The following is a 25,220-nucleotide window of genomic DNA, read 5'->3' as shown; positions in this document are numbered from 1 at the left end:
GCCACATCCTGAATTGGGTTAGGAGCCAATAGATGTAGGAGATGACCAGGTGGAACCCAAAGGAGAGGTCAGACACATAATCAGTTTGGAGTGATTAGAGTCCAGCTCCCGGTGAATTCAGCTTATTTTTATCTAGCGCCAATTTGGCTTGGTTATTAGTAGATCAAATTCTTATGTGTAAGTATCATCAGTGGTGGGATTCAAATATGTGAACAACTGGTTCTCTGTGTGGATGCCGCTTCCGGAAGTCCATTTCTGGGCCTTGGCAACAAAAAACTAACTACTGGTTCTGCTGAAGTCATGCGAACCAGCTGAATCCCACCACTGAGTAGCATGAAATAGACTTTTAATGTTTTGACTACTATTTCTATTTCTGGTTTTTTGTGCTTGATAGGAAAATATTACTTAATATAAAATAGAATATAGAATAAAATATTACTTAATGTAATTACTTAAGGTAACATAATTACTTAAGGTATAGTATGGAATTAAGAAAACCAAGATCATGGCATCTGGCCCTCTCAATTCCTGGCAAATAGATGGGGAAGAAATGGAGGTAGTGACAGATTTTATTTTCCTGGGCTCCAAGATCACCGCAGACGGGGACTACAGCCAAGAAATTAAAAGATGCTTGCTCCTGGGGAGAAAAGCCATGGCAAATCTAGACGGCACACTAAAAAGCAGAGACATCACCCTGCCAACAAAAGTGCGTTTAGTCAAGGCTATGGTCTTCCCAGTTGCAATGTATGGCAGTGAAAGTTGGACCATAAAAATGGATGAGTGCCAAAGAATTGAGGCCTTTGAACTATGGTGCTGGAGAAGACTCCTGCGAGTCCCTTGGACTGCAAGGTGATCAAACCGGTCAGTCCTAGAGGAGATCAACCCTGACTGCTCTTTAGAAGGCTAGATCCTGAAGCTAAAACTCAAATACTTTGGCCACCTAATGAGATGGAAGGACTCACTGGAGAAGAGCCTAATGCTGGGAAAGATTGAGGGCAAGAGAAGAAGGAGACGACAGAGAATGAGGTGGCTGGATGGAGTCACTGAAGCAGTAGGCGTGAGCCTAAATGGACTCCAGAAGGTGATAGAGAACAGGAAGGCCTGGAGGAACATTGTCCATGGGATCGCGATGGGTCGGACACGACTTCGCAGCTAACAACAACAACAATGGAATTAACAGGAAATGTAACTTAAAAAAATATTTAGTTTCATTTAAGCCATTCTATTATTGTAAGTAGCCCCCTGGTGAGATGGGCGACAAAAAAATTTAACAAACAAAAAACAAATAAGTAAATAACAATAATAAAGTAGCAACCAAATTTTGAAAAGGTTAAAAACTCCCAATCGTTTAAGGCAGGGGTGTCAAACTCAATTTCATTGAGGGCCACATCAGCATTGCGGTTGCCCTCAGGGGGCCGGGTGGGTATGGCCAGGGTGGGCATGGCCTACTGGGTAGGCGTGGCTAGTGTGTATGTGGCCTACTGGGTGGGCGTGGCCAGCTCTACATCGTTCGCATCAAGAGCACCTATGGGGGCCTGGGCAGGAGTGGGACAGATCTGAGGGTGTCTGGCAGAAGGAGGGTCTCTGGGCCAGGGCCAAGGCAACAGGGGCCGTTCCCTCACTGTTTCCAGGATGGCTTCGCGGGCCACATGAAACCACTTCGCGGGCCGGATCCGGCCCCCGGGCCTTGTGTTTGACATGTCTGGTTTAAGGTAAACACCAAAGTTTACAGGTGGGGCATTTTGCAGTGCCTAACCATCTCTAGGGTAAAACATCTTCAAAGAAAAACAAGAAAGTCCAGTTGCCTCCTGAAAAAGCATCTTTGGTTTCTCTAGGGCTTCTTACTTCTTTCGGACCAGGAATCAACAAGGTTTTTCTTTTTGCCAGTTTCAGTGAAGAAATATAATTAATTTGAAAAATAAACCCCAAACTGTGTTTAGTGTAATTTTGAAGAGATCTTCTCCTAAACAGAAAAAAAGCTTTAGAAACTTTTAAGTCTGCTCACTGATTTCATCCAGCACATGTACAATATACTTTTGAATAGTATAGTGTTTTTAGCCTCTGAACAAAGTGAGATATAAATCTAATAAATCAACCAAAAGCTATGGTTCTTAAAGACTATTAAGTTTTTGTGACTTTCAGATCTGAATAAGTAATTAACATGTTTTCTTTTATGTTTACTGGCATCCTGTATAATATTTTAAAATGATTGGCTGTCATCCTTACCATGTTAGATGTGTAAAGTAGGTTGGGGAATACTTAGTCATGATATAGGCTTGCCCCATTTTTTCCATGCTTTGCTTTAATATTCATATTTTGATCAATACCTTTTAAACATCTGAATGTATTCTTGAATTATATACCCCAAACGTGGAACTGTATCAGATATCAATGATTTATCAAGCACGGTGGCAGCAAGAATTGCTCAACGTTGGAAAGTCTGGCACCAAATCTGCAGTCCTGAATCATCAATATGCATTTGCTTTCTGTTATGAACTAGCACTGCAATGGAAAAACTGATCAATACTACTCCGTGTGGTCAAGGTTGAATGAAGTTTTTAGAATCTGTGCTAAATGATTTTCTCTGTATGTGTGATACACTCACGTGTGCGTGCACACACACACGTTTCTCTCTTTTCTGTATATTAAAGCAATAAAAATAGAAAAGAATTCTAAGATAAACAGTGCAGCGTATTACTTAAGATATTTATTTTAGTCCATACAAGTAAAAAGGTACTATAATTATTTTGTCTGACATCTCTTTTGTAATCCTAATTTGGTTCTCAGCCTTTTCAGAAAGGACTGGAAGATAATATTAAATCCAGGCTGAGCTACAAATAATGTTGTTAAAATGGTGTCCTACCAATAGCTTAAAAAAGGATATCAGCTAAATACAAAACAAATGTTACTTCATGAAAACAATGTGCTGGGAATTAAAAAGCCAGATTGGTGAACCAAAGGACATTCCGCTGGCAAAGATGAAATATTCAGAACAGGAGAAGCTTAAAAAAATAGTTTAATTAATGGTCAGCTATACAATATACGTGATGCATCTTATTACTGCCAAAATGAATGGAAATGCCATTCATTACTTTTGAGATGTGTGAGGGTTCTGTTGTTGTTAATTAATCCAAAGCCAAGAACCTCAGTAGATTCACTACATTCTGTTTACAACTCCATGCAACATGTCTTCTTGTGCTACATGGACACTTGCTGGTCCAACAGTTGATGTTAATTAAAAGCCCATATACAAAGTGAGTGACCCAGAACACTTAAGTGACCCACAACCCATTTGTTGAGTTCTTTTTTCTTCATACATATTTGTCAGAATATGATAGATGACAAGCAACCAATTAAAGCCAGAATGATGGCTTTAGCTTATAACTCAGGGTGGGGAGTTAGTTTTAAAAATCTTGAAGGAAGGAAACAGATTAGGTGCTTTAATACACAAAGAATCTGCCAAAGGGAATAAGAAGCAACACGAAACAAGACACCATTTTCAAAATGAACTGCATTTAGTTCTCTAAATAAATTGGTCCTGAAGAATGTGCACAGGGATTGACATGGAAATCAGTCAATTAAGCAGCATCAGCTTTCAGTATTTGGGATGAAGCACAATTTCTTGATCCCAATCAGAAATTGTCAACTCTAGTTTGTAGCTGCTAAAAGAATATTGCAAGGATAACAGGCAATAGAAAAATTACACCTTTACCTCCCTCATTTTGAGCCTGAAGAAATATTATGTACAAATGAGCATGCACACAGATACAGTTACATAAGCACAAGCTTAACCTCTACACTCATATACTGCATTTTACCCTACATGTTGCTTAAATTCACTCAAGTTTTTGCCATTTTGAACTCCTCTGCTAGAAGGACATGATAAAGCTATGAGACTTGCATTCTCTGCTTCCACTCCCCAGTGCACAGAACTATAAAGAATAAATGAGTTGGGCTCTTCAGGACTCTTGTTTTATCTTCAGTGTGGCTTGTATTGATATAGAATAGTGATTAAGGGACATCGGTATGAACTGTTGTTAGTATCCTGATGATACAAAGAGAGAAATCTGTCGATTCTGGTGGACTGGTAAAACAGGCCAGTAAAAGTTGAAACTGAAGCCTGACAAATTAGAGACACTTCTGATATCAGGAAGATTGGCTCCATTGAGTGGAACTGTCATTCTTCTAAAAGAATGGTTATTTATTCTATACTTACAGAGTTAATGCTACTAGTGAAGGTACAAGGAATGCTTTTACAAAGGAAATGCTTTTTTCCCCAATCTCTAGTCATCCTTGTGTAGGCAGCCCACAGTGACACTGGTAGGCTTAAGTTTGGACTCTTGCAAGAAAGTTTATATGGTTTTACCTTTAAAGCTGTCTTGGTAGTTGCAGTTTATGCATTAAACGAGATTCAATCTTGACTGCATGCAGTCAAAGAGTTACACTGGGTGCCAGAATATTATTCGGTGCTTGAACTGAGAAAGTTTGCACATCTTCGGACCTGGATGCTGATGGATCACCTTCTCTCTTATACACTAACCATGTATTTCTTCATCTCTAGAGAAGATGGCATCTTGATGGAGACACGTCTGACAAGTAGCAAGGGGATAGAAAGCATTAACAATGCATTGATCGTTGACTGTTGAAATTCCTTCCTCCATTTCCCTTGGTGCTAGATCTTACAAGCTGTACAGAAGACCTTCTTATTTACTCTTGGTTTCAGCTGAATCTATGCTATTGTGTCCTTTGTTCCTCTTGCCTACTATGATTTTGCTGCTATCTTCTCTCTTGTTTTATGGCTTCAAATTACAGTACATAATTTTGTATGCTCTTAGTCAGTTTTACATTCTTGCTTTGTATGTTAATTAAAAACAGACAACAAATCTTACATGAAACAAATAATGAAGCTTGGCCTACACATCGTGAGGAACAACTAAAGGATGTGTCTTGGAGCTTAGCAGAGTTCTTATGGGAAATGCTCAGAGAAAGGCACATGGATCGAGATCAGTGCAAATGTTTGAGACTTGTCACTATATATAACAATATAAGATGGAAGGATTCTTCTTTTACTGATCATGATTTTATTAGTTTAAATACAAGAAATACAACCAGCAATTTAAACCAAATCAAAAGGAATAACATTTACATGCTTAAACACAGTGCATAGTATGAAAACATTCTTTTGTTCAGAAGAAATACAGAAGACCCTTGGCAAAAATAATTTAAGGTTTTATTTTGAATTAGTAATGAAACCATATTAAACACACAATATAATAAATGCAGCACCTGCCATGCAGTTCATTCCAATTAATTCTATGTTCAAGTATGTTATAGAAAGATATTAAAATTTATTAAAATATTACTTTTGAATTTATTTTCTAAAAATGCTTGAAAAATATGGCAGAGTGATCCCATAAAACAAATCTGATCCACATAAATAGAAGAGCACTTGTGGATCTCTGTAGCAGCCTTATTTCCTCTGCCAACAATAGCATGAAACAGAACAAGGGAATTCAAGGAATCCAAGTGTTTCCATATCCCTGTCCAACCCACCCCTAGCTTTAGAATGGAAAACTGAATATAGGAGACATAAAATATGCAACTTTTCTGTTCTCTGCAATCTCCTTTCCAGAAGAGGGCTGCAGTGGAAGTTGAGACCTTGACAAGAATGCTTTAATGGATCTTTCCTACAGTAGCCCACATTCAACTGAATCAAAAAAGTATAAAATGATCAGTCTTATGTTTACTTAGGAAAAGGTTACTAATCAAAAGTATAAGGCCATTGTTAAGCAAATATTTAGTTCAGTGTTACATAATTAGCAGGAAAAATGCCAGTCCTGCCGTGTAAACTTCCTTCCCACCAATCAAATTGGGAATCTGTTTTTGTTGTGACCTTGATTTTGTCTCCAGTGTTAAAAGTCAAATCTCCTGGCTGCTGTCCTTGAAAGGGATATATTGCTGTCACAATTGTAGGATTGCACTTGGAGTTTTCTGAAAAAAGAAAGTAAGTTAACTTTGTACAAATTTAGCTGTGTCATATTTTACCGGGAATAGCTAACTTCACAATCTAGAAACCTAAGATGCCTATGTAAACATCTGAGGAGCTGCCTAAAATGGCAAGAAATGGACAAATTCTTAGTCAAAATATCACATTCGTCTTCTTTAACTTTATTTTCTTAAAAAGACCAAATGCTTTTGAAATGGTGCAAAACAGCTAAATTGGCTAAGTTAATCTTTTAATTGTTTCTTTTTCATTCTAACATAGAATTGACAAATTGTTACTTGTTTAAGTTAGATTAAAAGTGCTTGACTGGATTGTAACGGCCCTAATTCTTGAGAAAAAGATGTTCAAAGCACAACTAAACACATATTTTGAAAATATATTGAGTTAGTTACTTGCTTCTGCTTAAGGAGGCAACATTATGCAGTACACGTTTGCTTAATCATTATGTGTATGAAGTTCTTTCAGTTGTAAATTTTTCACAAGATGGTGCTACAGTGCCACCTTCAAAAAAAAATCTAAGTGACTGAGTCATGTTGATCCATTAATTTGGAACTTCTGAAGCAAATACACTGATTTTTATGTTAACATTATTGCTACATTATACATTTTAGAATAGGAAAAAATAGCACAGAAACAGGTACATGTCAGCTGAAAGAAGGCACCTCTGATCAATTTCTCGAGGTAAATCTAAACTTGAAATTTGCTAAAGATCATTTTATTTGTACAGCTTTGATTACTGAACCTGCTTCAGAAATGTTGTTCTCACCTCAGTGATTCCAGAGGAAACAAGATCATAATTAACCTATCACAGAGAGACCCAATTAATCTAGACAAGAATCACTCTGCTATATCAAAAACTTCCAGCTTATCACATTTTTTTGAACTGTATAATACCCCTTACTGACTCAGATTCATACATGAGAGATGCCTATATTTTACTATCCACATATTTTGCAAAATAATCAGAAAACATTTGTTATTTATCAGTGATCATGATAGCAAATGTTGGTGTGTTGTCAGATTTTGGGAGCAATATTCGCTCTCCTTTTGTGTGTGTGTGTGTGTGTGTGTGTGTGTGTGTGTGTGTGTTATGCAGTGTTTTTCAACCTTGGCAACTTTAATATGTATGGACTTCAACTCCCAGAATCCCCCAGTCAGCATAGCTGGCTGGGGAATTCCAGGAGTTGCAGTCCATACATGTTAAAGTTGCCAAGGTGGAGAAACACTATATTAAAACATTACCCAGGCCCTGATCCAAGATCTCCTGAGTAGTGCCACAGAACTTTTAGCCCGGCATGTCATCCTGCACATTCTCTCATACAGTTTTTAAGTCCTCTTCTACTAAGAGGTGACCTATAATAAACCAAGTATATTGACATAGTCTAAGGCCACACTTGTCTTCTCTAAATTCTCATGAAGCAGACGTTGGGAAAGTTTTAAATGGCTATCCAGAATGACCTGACATATCTATGACTATTAATTTGATTTAAATACAAAAATACCATGTTTCTTTTTTGCAGTTGGTACTGAAAAATACTTGCAGCTACTTTAATAATATATCTGCCATAATCTTCAATCATACTTTTGTCAGAGTTTACTCTTAGTAGAATGCTTGGATCATCTCCCAGGGGATAATGTTGCAAAAGGAAACTATAGACTGAATGTTTCCCAGATTTCCAAATTCACTTCTGAAAAGTTAATATCTACCTGCTAAAATTAGCATAAAAGTAGTTTTGTGGCAATGAAAGAGTAATTAATTATGAAATACTTTCACAACAAAGACAAAAACCATTTAGTTCTTGCAGCAGCTAGTATTTTTTTTAAAAAAAATTCAAACTATCATCTAATATTCTAAATGCTAATTTTACAATTGGGCAAAGGAAAAAATTCACAATGAGCACATGCATATAATGTCTACAGCAATTTGTAGACATTACTTTGATCCTTTATTTTCCTACTCCTCTGTCATAGAGAGACCCACTAGAACACAGGTGTCAAACTTCATTGTGTCATGTGACATATCGTGATGTATCGCGACATTTTTTGCCTTTGTGGAGCAAAGCATCCAGCCTGCTGGCCACCAGTTTTGACACCTCTGCACTAGAACAAGCAACATCCACTTATCTAGTTGTGGTTATTAAAACATACATTAATAACTGCTGCAGTGCATTGTTTTCACAGTGTCTAAGTCTGGACAGGTAACGTCATTAAATACAACAAACAAGAGAGTCCATGCTACATTTTGTAAAACATGCTAAGATGCTTATATTCAGATACGATACCTGAAATGATATAAGACAAAATAGAGGCAATGGTAGTAAATCTATACTTGTTTACAAATGAATGAAACATATTCATATTCAAACAGTAAAATTTTAAGAGGAGATATGCAGGTCATATATTTAATTCCTTTTCAATTTATCTTGCAAAACCCTTTATTTCAAATATTTCCACTCTAAGGTTCCAAATATTGCCCTTGGTGACTTCATGTAAGGCTGGGAAAGATTCCCATCTGGAGTTCTGTAAAAACATTGTTGATCAATAGAGTCAAGGTTGAACCAACTAGTTTTAACTTGGTATAATACAGCAAACTTATGTTCCACTTCTGATATTAGAGCTGATATAGAAATAAAAAGGGCAGATACATAAACAACAGATGAGGCTGCCTCCAACAACTACGAGCTGTGTGAAGTTTAGTAACATTTAAACTAGTTTTCCAAACTAATGGCTTCAGATATGTTAAATTACTATGGCCACCATCTCCAACCAAGTAGGAAGAAGGTTATCTTAAAGGCTTGCATATCAGGCTTTGGATACTTATACAAAAAAAATTCAATGGATTCATATTGGCCTTGGAACTGGTATTTATACATAAATAAACTATCTTTGTACTGTAACCTTTATTACTTGCCTAAAAATTCAAGCTACTGCACTGCTGGAAGGAGAAGAGGTTTAAAGTTTTAGTGATATTTTCAACGATTGTTCAAATACCATTGCATACCATAAGAATTTATTTCTTTGGCAAAAACAGCAGAAGTACCAAGTTAAGAATGTTAGAAAAATACATGTTTCTAGTACCTGCCTATTATTCAGTAAGTTTAACACAGCGGCATTGGCCCAAAACACATTTAAAACAAAGACCTCAATTTTCTAGTCCTAGCATGCACTGACCTCAGTTGCTATGTGCCTTTGCAAGCAGCTGGCTCAGCAGAAGAATGGATTTTTCAAGTTTTTTTATCCTTGCTATACTGTTTTGGTTTTTTTTTGCTCATTTCAAGAAAGTACATGCCAAAAAAGAGGCTTCATTCAAAATGATTGCAGAACTGATCATAGCAATGTTTATTGTAGAACAGCAGTTGCAAAAATAATCTTAGCAAGATTCCTGTGATTTCCTGCTTTAGTAAAAGCATTAAGAGAATTTAGATTAGTTAATACAGCAAGAGAGACACTATTAAATTCATGATTATTTTACTTGAAAATCAACTATAAGTTCACCAGAGGATCACAAAATAGATTATGCTGTCAGAAATCTCCTTAAAGAGGAAAGGATTCATTGTTGCACATCAGGTTTTATAAATTTATATAGATTATACTTTTGCTTATAGATCTTCAGATATACATATTTATTGGTTACCTTGATCTGGCTTGCTATCCTTATAGTTTATAACCAACTACAGGTTATTCCCTTAAAACTACAAAAAATATATTGTAACACAGTTTATGAGCATCAGTTCTGATTATCCCGAAACAGTTGAACAGAAATATTTTACCTGCTTCAAAGCGACATACACATTCTGTTCTTATGAGAGGCAAACATTACTATTTAACTACCTTGTTCAATGATATTATGAAAGCTGTTAACTCTCAGATGCAGCTAAATATAAAGGCAGAGACTTAGCTCCTTTGGTGCTGCTAGATGTGTTAAAACTGCAGTTCTACAGTACTACCAACAATATCTTATTTTCTACAAAAATCTGTCTGAAGGACTGTTTATTTTCCATAGATTTGATATTCAAAAATGTCCATTCTTTCTGATATGAAACTCGCTGTGTTCAATAGGGCATACTTCCTTCATCTTTACTAAGTTTGTACTGTTTCTATATTACAATTGTAGTGTGGGAGCCACCTCCATATAAGTCTATTTTATACAAACTGCGTCTATACTTGTTATTTGGTCTGAAAAAGGCCAAAAGATTATTGGGCAAAATATTACTAATTTCTATGAACTAATATCAGGAGTATTATGCACAACAGTCTGTAAGTACATTACTGTATGATATACTGTATACTATACCATACAAGTGGGACGCGGTGGCTCAGTGGGTTAGGACGCTGAGCTTGTCGATCAGAAGGTTGGCAGTTTGGCGGGTCGAATCCCGAGTGCTGCGTAACAGAGTGAGCGCCTGTTACTCGTCCCAGCTTCTGCCAACCTAGCAGTTCGAAAGCACGTAAAAATGCAAGTAGAAAAATAGGGACCACTATGGTGGGAAGGTAACAGCGTTCTGTGTGCCTTTGGCGTCTAGTCATGCCGGCCACATGACCACGGAGACGTCCTCGGACAAGCACTGGCTCTTCAGCTTTGAAACAGAGATGAGCACCGGCCCCTAGAGTCGGAAATGACTAGCACGCATGTGCGGGGGAACCTTTACGTTTTATTATACCATACAAATCAATACTAGGAACAACATACTCCAGAAATTATGTGGAACTAAATGGGGAGCTTCAGCTGCTACCCTCAGATCATCAGCCCTAGGTTGGTCTTCTCCACAGCAGAATACTGTGCCCCTGTATGGTTTAAAAGCTGCCATACTAGTAAGTTAGAAGCCAGACTCAACAACAACATGAGGATTATAAGCGGATGTATTAAAACCAATCCAACTTGCTGGCTTCCTGTTCTGAGCCATATAGCACCTCCAACTTTACGAAGGCAAGATGCACTAGTGAGAGAATACAGAAAAAAATTATGAATAATTAACTCCTAGCAGTGCATTCTGACCTTCCTCATTTATCAGCAGGAAGACTCAGATCCAAGAAGCTCCTGGATTTGCACAACTTCTACACAACAACTTTAACATTGATTCCCAATAGAACTGAATGGCCAGCTATAGGAAGATATATAAATGACCCCATTAAAAAAGGTGCCCAGCATTGAACTACTATGTCAGCAATGGACAATCCTGAATGGGATTCGCACCTCACTTCTGCCAGGACTCTCTGTATAAATGGGGCATAGTATCCTCCCCTCAATGCAACTGCGGGGTCCCATGTCAAACTGTTAATCACATCATGACCAGGTATAAACTGAGGGCATATACCGGTCCAGTATCAGATTTTAATTTAAACAGTACTACACTTCAGTGGTTAGATGGCCTACATTGATATATGAAAATAGATCTTTTGATCTAGATATTTTATTGGGCTCTATTAAACTAGTTGAAATGTTAATTTATATTGCTACTCCATGTATGATAAGCCTTATACTAAATAAATAAATGAATGAATGAATGAATGAATGAATGAATGAATGAACCATATAAACATTTGGGACAATTACCACTACTGTACAGAATATGCTGATCTCTGATTCCAGATGAGATAAACAAAGAGCTAGTATTTGCTCAGCACCTCGGCATACATATATTAAGGTGCCTAGATATACATATTGCTTCTGGAAAAGCAACTCAACAACTTAGTTGCGTTACTATCAGTGATGTCTTTGGATAATAAACCTGTTTTATGGAAAATTACGTCTCTTCATATGTGCCAGGTTTTAAACAAACAGGTCCTAGCTGTTTATCATACCCTGACTCTAACAAATAGCCAAACTAGAGTTATTTAAATTTTAACATAAACATGCAATATCTCTACAAGTTCTTCACAGGAATAAAATGCTCACAAGGACAGTGAAGTTAAAGAACAGAAATAAATTTATGTGTTTCTACAGAAAATAAACTAGTTCAGAAGGCAGTGCTTTCTCTATCTAAAAAATTAAACCCACCATTAATTGACTGAATAATATCTAACAGGAAACGTTTATATCAAAGCCCTTGGCTGCAAATACCTCATTTTATTGTGCTTTTCTTTATTGCGTTTCACAGATATTGTGGGAGGTTTTTACAAGCTGCTCCTCCAGCAAAAAGATTATGACTTGCCAAAGGCTCAGATTTAGCATTTTTGTAACTACAAATATCTTTAAGGTATATATATTGTAATTTTTTTAGACATAATACTATTGCATGCTTAACAGACTACAGTAAACATAAATTTTATATGCAATGTGAGACCAAAAACAATCTTATGAGTCGCTATTTGCTTTATTGTGGTGGTCTGGAACTGAACCCGCAATATCTCCAAAGTATGCCTTAGACCAGGGGTCCCCAACCCCTGGTCCGTGGATCAGTACCGGGCCACAGTATGCCAGCAAGCAGTCTGCACAAACAAGCAAAGCCCCATCTGTGGGATGCAGGGAGCACACAAAACCACGCACTCTCCAATCCACGGAAAAACCTCTCTCTGTGGAACTGGTCCCTGGCACCCAAAAGGTTGGGGATCTCTCCCTTAGACAAAATGTTAGAACTCTTCCAAGCTCTGAACAGGACAGTTTCATCCAGAAGGATCTAAAGAATTCTTTTGCAGCACTTAAAAGGCTGATAATTTTTACTATTCGGTTTAGCGTTTATGTCAACTGTTGCTGTCCTGTCAGCAACAGAGTGGGAGAACCCAAGCGTAAAGTCACTTGGTTGAGCTGGGCAGCTATATACAGTTGCAAGAAAAAGTATGTGAACCCTTTGGGATTATATTGAGTTTTGCATGAATTGGCCATAAAATGCGCTCTTAATGTCATGTAAGTCACAACAATAGAAAAATACAGTCTGCTTAAAATAATACTACAGAAACATTAGCTGTTGTCATGTTTTAATTGAACATAAGATGGAAACATTCACAGTGCAGGGTGGAAAAAGTATGTGAACCTTTGGACTTAATAACTGGTTGACCCTCCTTTGGCAGCAATAACCTCAACCAAACGTTTCCTGTAGTTGCAGATCAGACAGACTGTCTACAAATGGAGAAAGTTTAGCACTGTTGCTACTCTCCCTAGGCATGGTCATCCTGTAAAAATGACTGCAAGAGCACAGCGCATAATGCTTAATGAGATAAAGAAGAATCCTAGAGTGTCAGCTAAAGACCTACAGAAATCTCTGGTACATGCTAATATTTTTGTTGACACATCTACAATAAGGAAAACATTAAACAAGAATGGAGTACATGGGAGGACACCACGGAGGAAGCCATTGCTGCCCAAAAAAAATATTGTAGCACGTTTGAAGTTTGCAAAAGAGCACCTGGATGTTCCACAGCACTACTGGCAAAATATACTGTGGACAGATGAAACCAAAATTGAGTTGTTTGGGAAAAACACACAACACTATGTGTGGAGAAAAAAAGGCACAGCACACCAACATCAAAACCTCATCCCCACTGTAAAACATGGCGGAGGGAGCATCATGGTTTGGGGCTGCTTTGCTGCCTCAGGGCCTGGACGGATTGTTGTCATTGATGGGAAAATGAATTCCAGAGTTTATCAGGACATTTTGCAGGAAAACGTACAACCATCTGTCCGCCAACTGAAGCTCCGCAGAGGATGGGTGTTGCAACAGGACAATGACCCAAAGCATACAAGTAATTCAACAAAACAATGGCTTCAACAGAACAGAATACGCCTTCTGGAGTGGCCCAGTCAGAGTCCTGACCTCAACCCGATTGGAATGCTGTGGCATGACCTTAAGAGAGCGATTCTCACCAGACATCCCAAGAATATTGCTACACTGAAACAGTTTTGTGAAGAGGAGTGGTCCAAAATTACTCCAGATCGTTGTGCAGGTCTGATCTGCAACTACAGGAAACGTTTGGTTGAGGTTATTGCTGCCAAAGGAGGGTCAACCAGTTATTAAGTCCAAAGGTTCACATACTTTTTCCACCCTGCACTGTGAATGTTTCCATCTTATGTTCAATTAAAACATGACAACAGCTAATGTTTCTGTAGTATTATTTTAAGCAGACTGTATTTTTCTATTGTTGTGACTTACATGACGTTTAGAGCGCATTTTATGGCCAATTCATGCAAAACTCAATATAATCCCAAAGGGTTCACATACGGTACTTTTTCTTGCAACTGTAAATTAAAGACTGACAGAACGCATCCATGAACACCAATTGGCAGTCAAAAGGCATGATGAGAATTCTTTAACTTCACAACATACAGACATATTTAATCATAGTTTCCATTGGAAAAATGTGACAATCCTAGACCAGGCCAAATCCAAAAATGCCAGGGAATATCTAGAAGCCTGGCACTCTGACAAATCAGCCATCAAGAGACACGTAGACGTTAACAACATCTGTAGACTATGCAAAAGAGACAAATCAACTAGCCCCAAAGAGAAAAAGACTCTAGCACCTCCCCATCAATAATCAGCACTCAGGTCAGCATAGATTAACTCCGAGGTCACCTTCAGACCAACAATCAAGTAAGCAATACCCCAATACTGCCACAAAGCCATTAGTAAACAGCCCAACCAAAGAATCCCTAAGACCCCCCCCCCCCCCACACACACACACCCACACCCACAGGCAGGCAAGACACCAGAATATAAACTGACAGCAAACAGCACTCCTTACTAGCACTGATGATGTTACCTAGTCAGGGTAATGAAATGTCTGCAAGGGAACAAGCAAGCTCAGAGAGCACCAAGGACCCCTCATGTCAACCCTGAGCTACAAATATTCTCCTTCATTGGTAACTTTGTTGCATTAAGCTTCTTTTAGCCAGGCACCACATCCTGAGAATCAAATTCTTCTGGAGCAGAGGAGAAAATAATAGGAATAATGAAAAGAAATGCTGGGGAGCAGAGGTGTTGGATATGGTACTTCAAACTAAATGTCGTTTGTATGCTCCAGGATTTGGAGGACTTGGCCAAAAGAGTTTACCAAGCAAGATTTCTAGAATCAGGATAAATAAGAATATGTAAAATGAGAATCTGTTCCTTCCTATTTACTTTTTGGGTGGAGGAGGGGAAGAATGGAGGAATGCCAGGCAAAAAGTAGAAGGGGAATATAAACTCTGTAGATTTTGCTCTATTTATTTATGCTGGTCTATGACCATAATAAAGATTTGATTTGCTCTCCACTTTCTGAAAACAGCCCTGAGCATAGCAGAAAACATACCCTAATGTTTTACTTACATAGAAACATTCATTTTTGGATTTTTCCAACTTATTTTCCACTGAGCCAATAAGGAACACACACACACACACACACACACACACACACACACACGTCATGCCGGTAGAGAATGTAATGAGCAATAGTCCATATTGAAGTTGAAAGTGGAATATGCTAGCATCAGTTTACACAACTTTCTTTTTCAACAATATTAGACTGCCTTGCCAGTCCAAGGTCCAATATTGTGGCTGTTTTGGTCGTGTGAGCATAAGAACACTACATTTGCAGTTTGAAGAACTCTGAATTATTGGTATCTGATTTTCTTTCAAAGTAACATCAAAAACTAGCACTCTATAGATAGTAGTTCTATTTGTTCTACTTGTACTACTTTGGTAGGCCAAAACTGCTAAGATTCTAAATAACTGTAACCAATATACAGTATGTGTCTGTGCAGGTTGCCCCTTACCAAAAGCTGCATATTTTTAAGTTTAATTTTCCCCTCAGATATTGTAGTCCAATCTCATTAAATCATAGTTAAATTGTAGGTTGGAATAAATTTCTAAATGGGCATCTGTAAGTGGAACAAGCAAGAACTAATGACAAAACAGGCATCCCAAAATTGCAAGAGAAACTGCATCTTTTTTGTATGAGTGTTGTAAGATTCTGTGGACCTTTCTGAGTTCATATGTGGAGAAGGGGACCCATATCACAGAAGCCTTCATTTACTTCTATTTAAACGATTTCCTAAGTTCCATAACTCTGGGCTGACTATTATGACTATACTATACTATACTATACTATAATACTATGAATACTCACCTATTGCAGTGTAGTTCTTGGGAAGCTCAGGATAAAGTCTGTTTGATGTCCTTGGAGCTATAGAACAATTTAGAACATACTATGTTAGTTAATACATTCTTTATGATAGTTACTCCCTTTCTTATATAAAAACTAAAACTACTGGCCCAAGCTAGTCAGGAGCTAGAGTATTAAGAAAACAAAGAGAGGACACTAAATACTAGCTTACCATGAGAAAGAATTTATAAAGCAACAGAAGAGAAAGCCCAGTCTTAATATGTGCTGATGATTATTTGATACAGCACATTGTGTCCTCACAAAGCAGAACTTTAAAAAGATTATGGGAGGAAATTGACATTTTCTTTGAAAATACATAATATAAATAATGGAAAAATTGATGAGGGTGAAGTTGGAACACTGAATGTACCAAGAAGAAAATCATCTCCGCCGTGTCCTCAACTAGAATAATGTAAAAAGAAATAAAAAGGTTTTTCAGAGCTTGTGATTTATATTGTGTTTATCATGATTCTGATTGCCTACTCTTAATAGTAATTCCTAGTTTTGTTAAGTCATGTATTTTATAATTCATAGGTAATGAATGATACACTAGAAAACTGTAATCTTCATGAAACTATAAATCCTTTATTTGCATGTTACTATTTACATTTTATCATTCGTTTTACATGTTTTGTCTCCGCTTATACTCTTCCTTTAAAATTTTTAATTACAAAGTAGAAAACAGAGAGAATAAGGAAGTATTAGTATATATGTTAAAACATGCTTAACTCCTGATGGAAAGAAATTACTGAAACAGACTTAGATTAAAATTTAAAAATCGCAAGGAATGTTCCACTGACTGATTCAAAAGGCCTGTGTTATTCTATTGTATGGATGCAGAGGATCAGTCATTACTTAAAGATGTTTTAAACTGTCTTAAACAATCCTTGTGTTAAAGTGGTGGATTTAATTTGTCTTTGTTGGACTAAAAGACAAGGAAGAGCACTGTCAAACAACTTTTTGGAGTTGCTTCATTTATAACATAATTTTCAGGCTTGCTGCCCTGGTTTTTTAAATGGCAGTGTTTTATTGAGGAATTTTGATTTGTTTTTTAATGGTGTTATGTGTATTTGCATTTTTCTTTTAGTGTTATGAATGCATCTTGATTACCACTGTTTTCCTAGCAGCCCTCTGAGTTAGGACAGTCAGATATCACAAGGTCTACTGGAATTTGACTCAATAACCGAATACAATACATTAATGTCACTTTGAACCAAGGCAAAAGAAGTGAAAACATTTCAGTGTTCTTAAAGAATAGCAGATCAACCATGATATTTTGTCATGAAGTATCCTTTTTGTGACAACATATGACATGATGTGTTGCCGTAAAATTGCACTTTATGACCATATTGCTTGGCAAATGAAATTGCAGTCTGAATTGCCATCATAATCTGAAGACTATTTTTGCACCAAATTGGCCCTAGATGTCATTTACTGTCTCTTATATCTGCTAAAGGTTCTTGCATTCCTTGGCCAACATTATCTTTTCTATGTGGTCTAAAAGTAGCCTTAGTCACAATATATATCATTGTTTCAGACATTCACTATGCATCCATGCAGGTGAGACAGAACTCTTCATCACACACAGAGTCAGATTACTCCAATCCCTCTCTCTATGTCCAAAAGGTCTGATCATTTTAAAAACAGCAGAAGTCAGAAAGAAAGACTGAGAAAAGCAGAGCATTAGAATTATTTCCCCACAGCCTCTGATTAAATTTTTTATCAGGAAAAATGGAAGGCTGGGTAACTGGAGCAGAGGAAGTATATTTCTCAGGACTCTTCTGTTTCTGAAGAAATTGTTAATAGGTTTAGCAGGAATGTTGCACTAGATTTGATTTCTGTTTTCTATGTGGCCCCAAACCTCAAGTTTTTATTTCCCTACAAAAGCTGGGAACTACATATATCTTCAGCCATTATCTATCATTCAGCGTGGGTTCATTCTAAGGTTTTCTTTAGAATCTATTTGTGATTTGTAATTATACTGAGAACAGTCGTTCTCCAGAGACCTGCAGATCATTTTTTATTAGGAGCAGACCAGTGCTGTCTAAAAGACTAGATTTCTTAATTAAGTTAACAGTTATGTGATTTGGATGGCTCTGTAGTAGGACCTCTCCATAAATGAATGTCTGCATTTTAATATTTTAGAGTTAAAAGTTATTTTTAATGTTTTGTATTTTTCTTTGGAAAAAAAAGTTTGTTTATCTCTGAGGTAATTGGTCTATCTGCCAAAAGGACAAAAAAGGGGCTGGACCTTGCAGAAAGTAGCATTACTGAAAACAAAAAAAGCATTTTTCATCAATATTTCAAATTACACATTACCTTCTGTTGGAATGTTCTGTGGTGTTCTGCTTGGCTGTTGCTTTATATTATTCTGTCAGGAAAGGAAACAGCCCAAACCTTTATTTTCCATACACAGCATAAACAATTTCCTGAAACCTTATAAACATATTGGATTACAACTGTCATAATTTCCTAGCCGATATGACTGTTGGCTAAGCGTGGGGGAAAAGAAAGATATGGAATATGTACACATTTTCTATGGGTAATTATTTTAGTCTGTGATTAGCTAATTCTGCATGAGTCTGACTCCTGCCTGAAAAGGTATACTCTCACAGATTATGGATACTGTACTGTTAAGTTTGTCTCTTTCTCTGGAGGCCTGGATATTAGGAGCAGCTCTCCACCACTTAATGCTCACACGTCAGCTATAACTCCTCAACTGAGATAGCTTACACTTCATTATCCATGCACTAGTAAGAAGCCTTTAAGTCCACTCTAACACATCATAACAAGGGGCTGCCCTGTTAATGCAAAACAGAGCAATCATAGCTACCAGCTAGAACTGAACAGAGAGCACAGCATTGGGATACCTTTACAGTTTTCACGTACTATTGAAAACACTGGTCAATCAAGAGTACTTACCTCCTATTTTCACATGTTTACCTTCTCTGGGGAATTAAACAGAATAGACCAAGATGTCCCAAAGGTGCTTTTTCAGAAGGCAACTGGACTTCCCTTGTTTTTCCTTGAAGACGTTTGGCTTCTCACCCAAGAAGTGAAACGTCTTCAAGGAAAAACAAAGAAAGTCCAGTTGCCTTTTGGAAAAAAAAGCACCTTTGGGACAACCATGACTTGGATGACTGAGAATCTTCACAGGCAGTAGAAAAAGATTTGCTTCAGATTGTATGCCAAACAATTCAAAATCTCTGCTGGGGGAAGGGACAGTTAATTAAAAAAGTTTTTTGCTTTCTTTTACATTTGCAGGTACAAATCCGTACAATCACTTTCAAGGCTTTTTTAAAGGTACTACTGGTAGGAGGTAGATTTCCTTGCCCTCGTTCAGCTGAAACAATAAACGGTTAGAAGTGCAGAAAAACACTGCTATACCATAGGAAGGAACTAAGTAGGCATGAAGCAGGTTAACACAAACCTTTCTTGGTTCTTTGGCCACTGGTGCACTACTATAGCTTCTCCCTTCCTCAAATTCATATTGCAGAGTAAAAGACTCAAGGATATCATAAAGATCTTGTGCCTGAAGAGGAGGAGAAATATCACCAAACAGAATGGCACTGGCACGGATATCTCGGCCATAGAACCTACAAACAAACAATGATCCTATATATTAGTCCACAATGTTTATTTATTTTACTGATTTAAGAAAATGTATATGGCTGTCCAACTCACTCTCAGGGAGTCTGGACACTTTACAAAGTTAGAGGGGGCGGTGGAACAACGCTTCATGTTCCTAGTAACTTCTTTCGGTTTAATTTCTTTCATCGCAGGCTAACTAAATATGAAACCTGCATGTTGCAATAAGTGGGATCTGGGCTGTTGCACTGAGTGTTCAGGTTGGAGCCACAGCCTCTTTCAGGATGTTCCAATATCGGTGCATTCATGATCTACATTAGTTGGAGTTCCTCTCATAAATACACAAAGTCTTGGAAAAATGTACATAAACAAAAACTTCAAACATCTGTATGTGTGTGCCAGAAGCATACATAAAACAAGATGCTCAGTAATTCCTTATTAGGTAACTAGGCTTTCTACAAACTACAATCCTTTAGTAATGTTTCCCAGCTAAAGCATTCCATACTGTATTTTGATTACAAACTGGTTTTCTGGGTAATAAACATCTCAGGACTGATAATCGCTGTCATTTTATCAATATTCCTTGTCACAATGCAAAGCTACTTTGAATCTATTCCAGCTCTAATCCAATTTAAAGATGCTGATGGCTGAACATAACATTTCCTCCTGTTATTTTATATAAACCATATGCGGCATTTTCAAGAGATGATTTTTGAAAACAAAACACTTTTGTTTATATTATGGGGTTGGTGTGGTTTTTTTGCACCAGAGGATGTAGATTTTGAACTAAGCACATTGGGCTATTCCTCTGAACGTACTTGCTGTTGGTTTCTTTTCTTTCAATTAAGCAAGTTCCTTCCAAAGAGACTCCTGCAAATAGTCCTCGAGATATGCAATAGGTATACACAGCAGCAGAGCTCCGCAGTGCCACATCTCCTTCCAGATTTCTAAAAAAGGTGGGAAACATTACGATGAGGTCATGTTCATATACATTTTTTTACTTTGCCCAGTGCTAAAACTACCTTTCGCTTTTCTCCACCTGAATCAGAATGCTGGAAAGTGACCCCAATAGCAATAAACTACTGCCTCAGTAGAGGGACATGACCATGGAGACATCCTCAGACAAGTGCTGACGGAGATGAGCACTGGCCCCTAGAGTTGGAAACGACTAGCACGCATGTGTGGGGGAAGCTTTACCTTACTGCCTCAGTACACCTACTAGCACCTCCTCAACCTTGGCTTCCAGATTAGCAAATGGCTGGGACACCAAAAGGAAATCTCAGCACTTCAGGCTAGATTAGGAAATTGAAAAAAACCTTCTAAAAGAAGGCAACAGAAAACCACTATCCTACTGCTGTTCGGAAATCTGCACAATCATGGCAATATATTTATTTGGAACTGAACTCAAGGAAAGTTTATTTTTCTACTAAATTGTTAACTGAATCTTATAATTAGATATAATGGAAGTAGCTAATTGAAAAACCCCTAGTTAAATGCCATCATGGCACTAAAATGCTAAGTCAGTAATCCTCTGCTCTTCCAGCAATTGTTAAAAACTGAACTGTTTCGGAAAGGCTTGCCTTAAGTTTACACCTGCTTTCTTGACATTTTATGTGTTTTTCTATGGGTTCTGATGTGATTATTGCTGCTACTGTTATTATTCAGAATAGATTTAAGCTAATAGTGGATATTTTAAAATCTCAGTGGGCAACTGAGAATCATTCTGATTGCAACAGGGCTGAAGTATGATTTATAAATAAAACAAACATCCTCCTAATATCAACATATTTATTAAACTTTACTGAACTTTTATGCTTTTAATATTTTATAGTACACCATCCAGAGTGGTTCTTAAATATGACAAATAAATAAACAAGGCTGGGCAACACACTGGTGTTGACAAAGGGCTTTCCTTTCAACTGTGGAGGACCTGTGTCTTCCAGAAGGCCTGGGATGTCAGCTTCAAAGACTTGCCTATAGGTTGTCCCCAAAAATGCTTTCACAATTTGCTGTCACACACCACAGAAATGTTATCTGCATATATCTGCAGAAAACCTGGGCAAAGCCTACCAAACTTGTCAAGGAATTTTCCTCGTTGCTTCAAGAAAGGTGGCATGTAAGGCAAATATGCAAGTGTTTTGCAGAATTTTTACTACTGAAAAATTTGCCTTCAGTGAAATTCTATCTGAAATTCTATCACTCCAAAATAAACCTTTGCACACAAGTTACTTCCTTTTAGGTTGCTTCTTAAAATATTTTGCTGTTTTAAAGCATATCACACTCCTCTATTAAAAGAAATACCGTATTTTTTGGACCATAAGACGCACTTCTTCCACCCAAAAGTGAGGGGGAAAACGAGGGTGCGTCTTATGGTCCGAAGGTGATCCGTGTGGCCAGCCCCAACCTCCGCAAGTGGAAAGCAAGGGAGATTGCCAGGAGCACAAATCGGCATGTGCTGAGAAACGCCGATCTCGCGCTCCTGCAATCTCCCTCGCTTGGTTTCAGCTTCCCTTGCTACAAGAGAAAGCAGGCTGAAACGGAGTGAGGGAGATTGCCAGGAACGCGATCTCGCACTGCTGCAATCTCCCTTGCTCTGTATCAGCCTGCTTTCTCTTGTAGCAAGGGAAACTTAAACCGTGTGAGATCGCGTTCCTGGCAATCTCCCTCGCTCCAGTTCAGCTTGCTTTCTGCAAGAGAAAGCTGGGCTGCAGGGCCGCCTCTGTGGGTACTGCTCTAACACAGAGAGGGAAGGACAAAGAGGGAGAGAAGGAAGGAAGGAAGGAAGGAAGGAAGGAAGGAAGGAAGGAAGGGACAATGGGAGAGGGAGGGAGAGAGAGAAATAGAGAGAGAAAGAGAAAGAGATAGGGAGAGAAGAAAAAAGAAATAGGGAGGGAGAGAAAGAAAGGGAGAGAGAGGGAGAAATAGAGGGAAAGAGAAAAATAGAGAGGGAGAGAAAGAGGGAGAGAGAAAGGAGAAAGAAAGGGAGGGAAATAGAGGGAGAGAAAGAGGGAGAAATAGAGGGAAAGAAAAATAGAGAAAGGGAGAGAGAAAGAAACAGGGAGGGGGAGAGAGGGAGAGAAAGAGAAGGAGAGAGAAATTAAATTATTAACATGATTGTTAAGTGAACCTGGTTTCCCCACTAACTTTGCTTGTCAGAAGGTTGCAAAAGGCGATCACATGACCCTGGAACAATGTGACCATCATAAATATGAATCGATTGCCTAGCATCCGAATGTAAATCACATGACCCTGGGGATGCTGCAATGGTCATAAGTGTGAAAAATGGTCATAAGTCGCTTTTTTTAGTGCCATCGTAACTTTGAACAGTCACTAAGTAAATCGTTGTAAGTCGAGGACTACCTGTACTTTATCAATTTTTTTTCCCTTTTTTGGGGGGGGTGTCAGGTTTTTGACACCTTGCTGGGCGACTGGTGGTACTCGGACATTGCCTTGTCCTAAAAGTGGTACAATGGATGAAAAGGTTGAAAAGCCCTGTTTTAGTATACTGATACTATTTGGTTCAGAATATTTTTTTCTTGTTTTCCTGCTCTAAAAACTGGGTGCGTCTTATGGTCAGGTGCGTCTTATGGTCCGAAAAATATGGTACTTCTAAAGATCTGAAAAAACCCAACAACCTTGAAGTACTGAATCAGAATAGAGCTGGAAGGGACCTTGGAGGTCTTCTAGTCCAGCCCCTGCTCAAGCAGGAGACCCTATACCATTTCAGACAAGTGACTGTTCAGGCTCTTCTTAAAAACTTCCAGTGATGAAGCACCTACAACGTCTGAAGACAAGCTGTTCCACTGGTTAATTGTCCTCACTGTTAGGAAGTTTCTCCTTAATTTCAGGTTGTTTCTCTCCTTGATTAGTTTCCATCCATTGTTTCTTGTCTTGCCTTCTGATGCTTTGGAAAATAAATTGACCTCCTCCTCCTCGTGGCAGCCTCCCAAATATTGCTATCATGTCCCCACTAGTCCTTCTTTCCCCTATAGACTGGCCATTCCCAAATCCTGCAAACGTTCCTCATAGGTTTTAGTCTCCAGGCCTTTAATTATCTTAGTTGCTCTTCTTTGCACTTTTTCCAAAGTCTCAACATCTTTTCTGTAATGTGCTGACCAAAACTGGATGTATTCCAGATGTGGCCTCTCTAAGGCTTTATAAAGTGGTGCTAATACTTCATGTGATTTTGATTCTATGCCTCTGTTTATACAGCCAAGGATTGTATTAGCTTTTTTGGCTGCTGCCTGAAAAAAGGTTGTAACTGCCTTATTCCATACCCTTTTGCACGCAAATGTTCTGACGTGGAGAAACATTAATTCAGGTGAACTCCCTCAGGCACTGGGAATTGGTACGAGAGCCAGGGAAGTGGTATTACATGTTTCGCCCGAATGACTCTCCAAGCATAAGATGAACAGTACATTTTTCAGTTCTCAGGAAACAATTAAATAAGGAGCACAGAAAGAGTTTCAGGCACTCTGACTTTACAGGATTTTAATGATACTTACCTCCCTAAAGGCCCAATTGCCACCGTGAAATTTCCTCCTAGAGTAAGATTTCCACCTTTTGCAAAAGCTTCAACTGCTCTTTCATGGTTCAATATTATTACAAGATCTGATATCTGATAGCAGCAGTTTGGGGGTAGAATAGGAGAGAGAGGGGAAAAAAAGAATTGAATGTTAGTCTTTTTCCAGAAGCAAACTATGGGTTGTTCAAAAAAATCTTGGCTTAGTGCAAAGGTAATCAATAAAATGCCTGTGGCTGTTTGTCAAGATACATTATAGGCACATATAAGGCTACTGTACCTATTTTTTAAAATGTTAAAAATATAAGAATTCATGAGATTTCAGCAATCTTGAATTAAATTTTTGTGATTTTTGTAGTAAAATCTCATGCAACTTTGACAGTTGTGACTAATATTCTCAATATCAATCACAATTGGGGCAATAGGTGAGGAACCTAGGTCAGACTGATCAACTCCAACTTCGTATAATGCAGTAACAAAACCACTGTGTGAGAGAGACAGAAGGAAAGAGATTTCTTGAACTCTTTGTCAGTGGTATGATAATTCTCTAGAATCACTGAAGTAATTTAAGTGGCTATCATCTCATAGTAAATTAAAGGAAGACCAACCCTTTATTAGGAACTGAAATATAGACACTCATTCTGAACTTGTCTGAATGTTGTCTTTACTTGCCTTGACACAACTGGAATGGAATTAAGTGCATTTCACAAGCATTGCCGCAGAAAAGAAGCATTTCTTTGAGGGAGAGGAAGCAATTAGGTTGACTTTGAAAACAGCAGAAAAAAATTAGGATACAAAAATCTTGGAGGGGAAGAAAAAAAGAAGAATTATTAGGCTGAGGAGTATGCTAGCGCAATCCTGCTGAAGCCCTCATTATTTATCAAACCAGAGAAATCATATGCCCTATAATGATCCACGGTAGATACAGGATTTGCTATGTGACCAGTTAGTTGCTGTAAAACTGTGCCATATTATATTGATGATTGAAAAGGCCACACACATCATTCCTAGTGGGATACAGCTGAAGGC

At 38.0% G+C, this 25,220-nt stretch overlaps 1 protein-coding gene across 4 annotated transcripts in view; it reads right to left on the bottom strand.

Moving 5' to 3' along the window:
* Positions 1 to 25,220, bottom strand: part of SH3YL1 (SH3 and SYLF domain containing 1) — a 98,556-nt gene that overhangs the window by 59,757 nt on the left and 13,579 nt on the right. For 2 of the 4 annotated variants that reach the window (XM_083348174.1, XM_083348175.1), the window contains exons 5-9: positions 24,175 to 24,287; positions 20,488 to 20,616; positions 19,512 to 19,677; positions 18,401 to 18,452; positions 16,046 to 16,102 (exon numbers count right to left, since the gene is read on the bottom strand). In XM_083348174.1, coding sequence (XP_083204300.1) covers positions 16,046 to 16,102; positions 18,401 to 18,452; positions 19,512 to 19,677; positions 20,488 to 20,616; positions 24,175 to 24,287 — 517 coding nt within the window. Of the gene's footprint in view, positions 1 to 4,305; positions 4,590 to 5,067; positions 5,992 to 16,045; positions 16,103 to 18,400; positions 18,453 to 19,511; positions 19,678 to 20,487; positions 20,617 to 24,174; positions 24,288 to 25,220 lie in introns of those variants that run through there. The other 2 variants (XM_083348176.1, XM_083348173.1) reach the window with 2 other exon arrangements.

The sequence above is a fragment of the Vipera ursinii genome, assembly GCF_947247035.1.
Source record: "Vipera ursinii genome assembly, chromosome: 1".
Taxonomy (NCBI): Eukaryota; Metazoa; Chordata; class Lepidosauria; order Squamata; family Viperidae; genus Vipera; species Vipera ursinii.
Note: the sequence above shows the minus strand (reverse complement) of the source record. Positions and strands in the feature narration are given on the sequence as shown.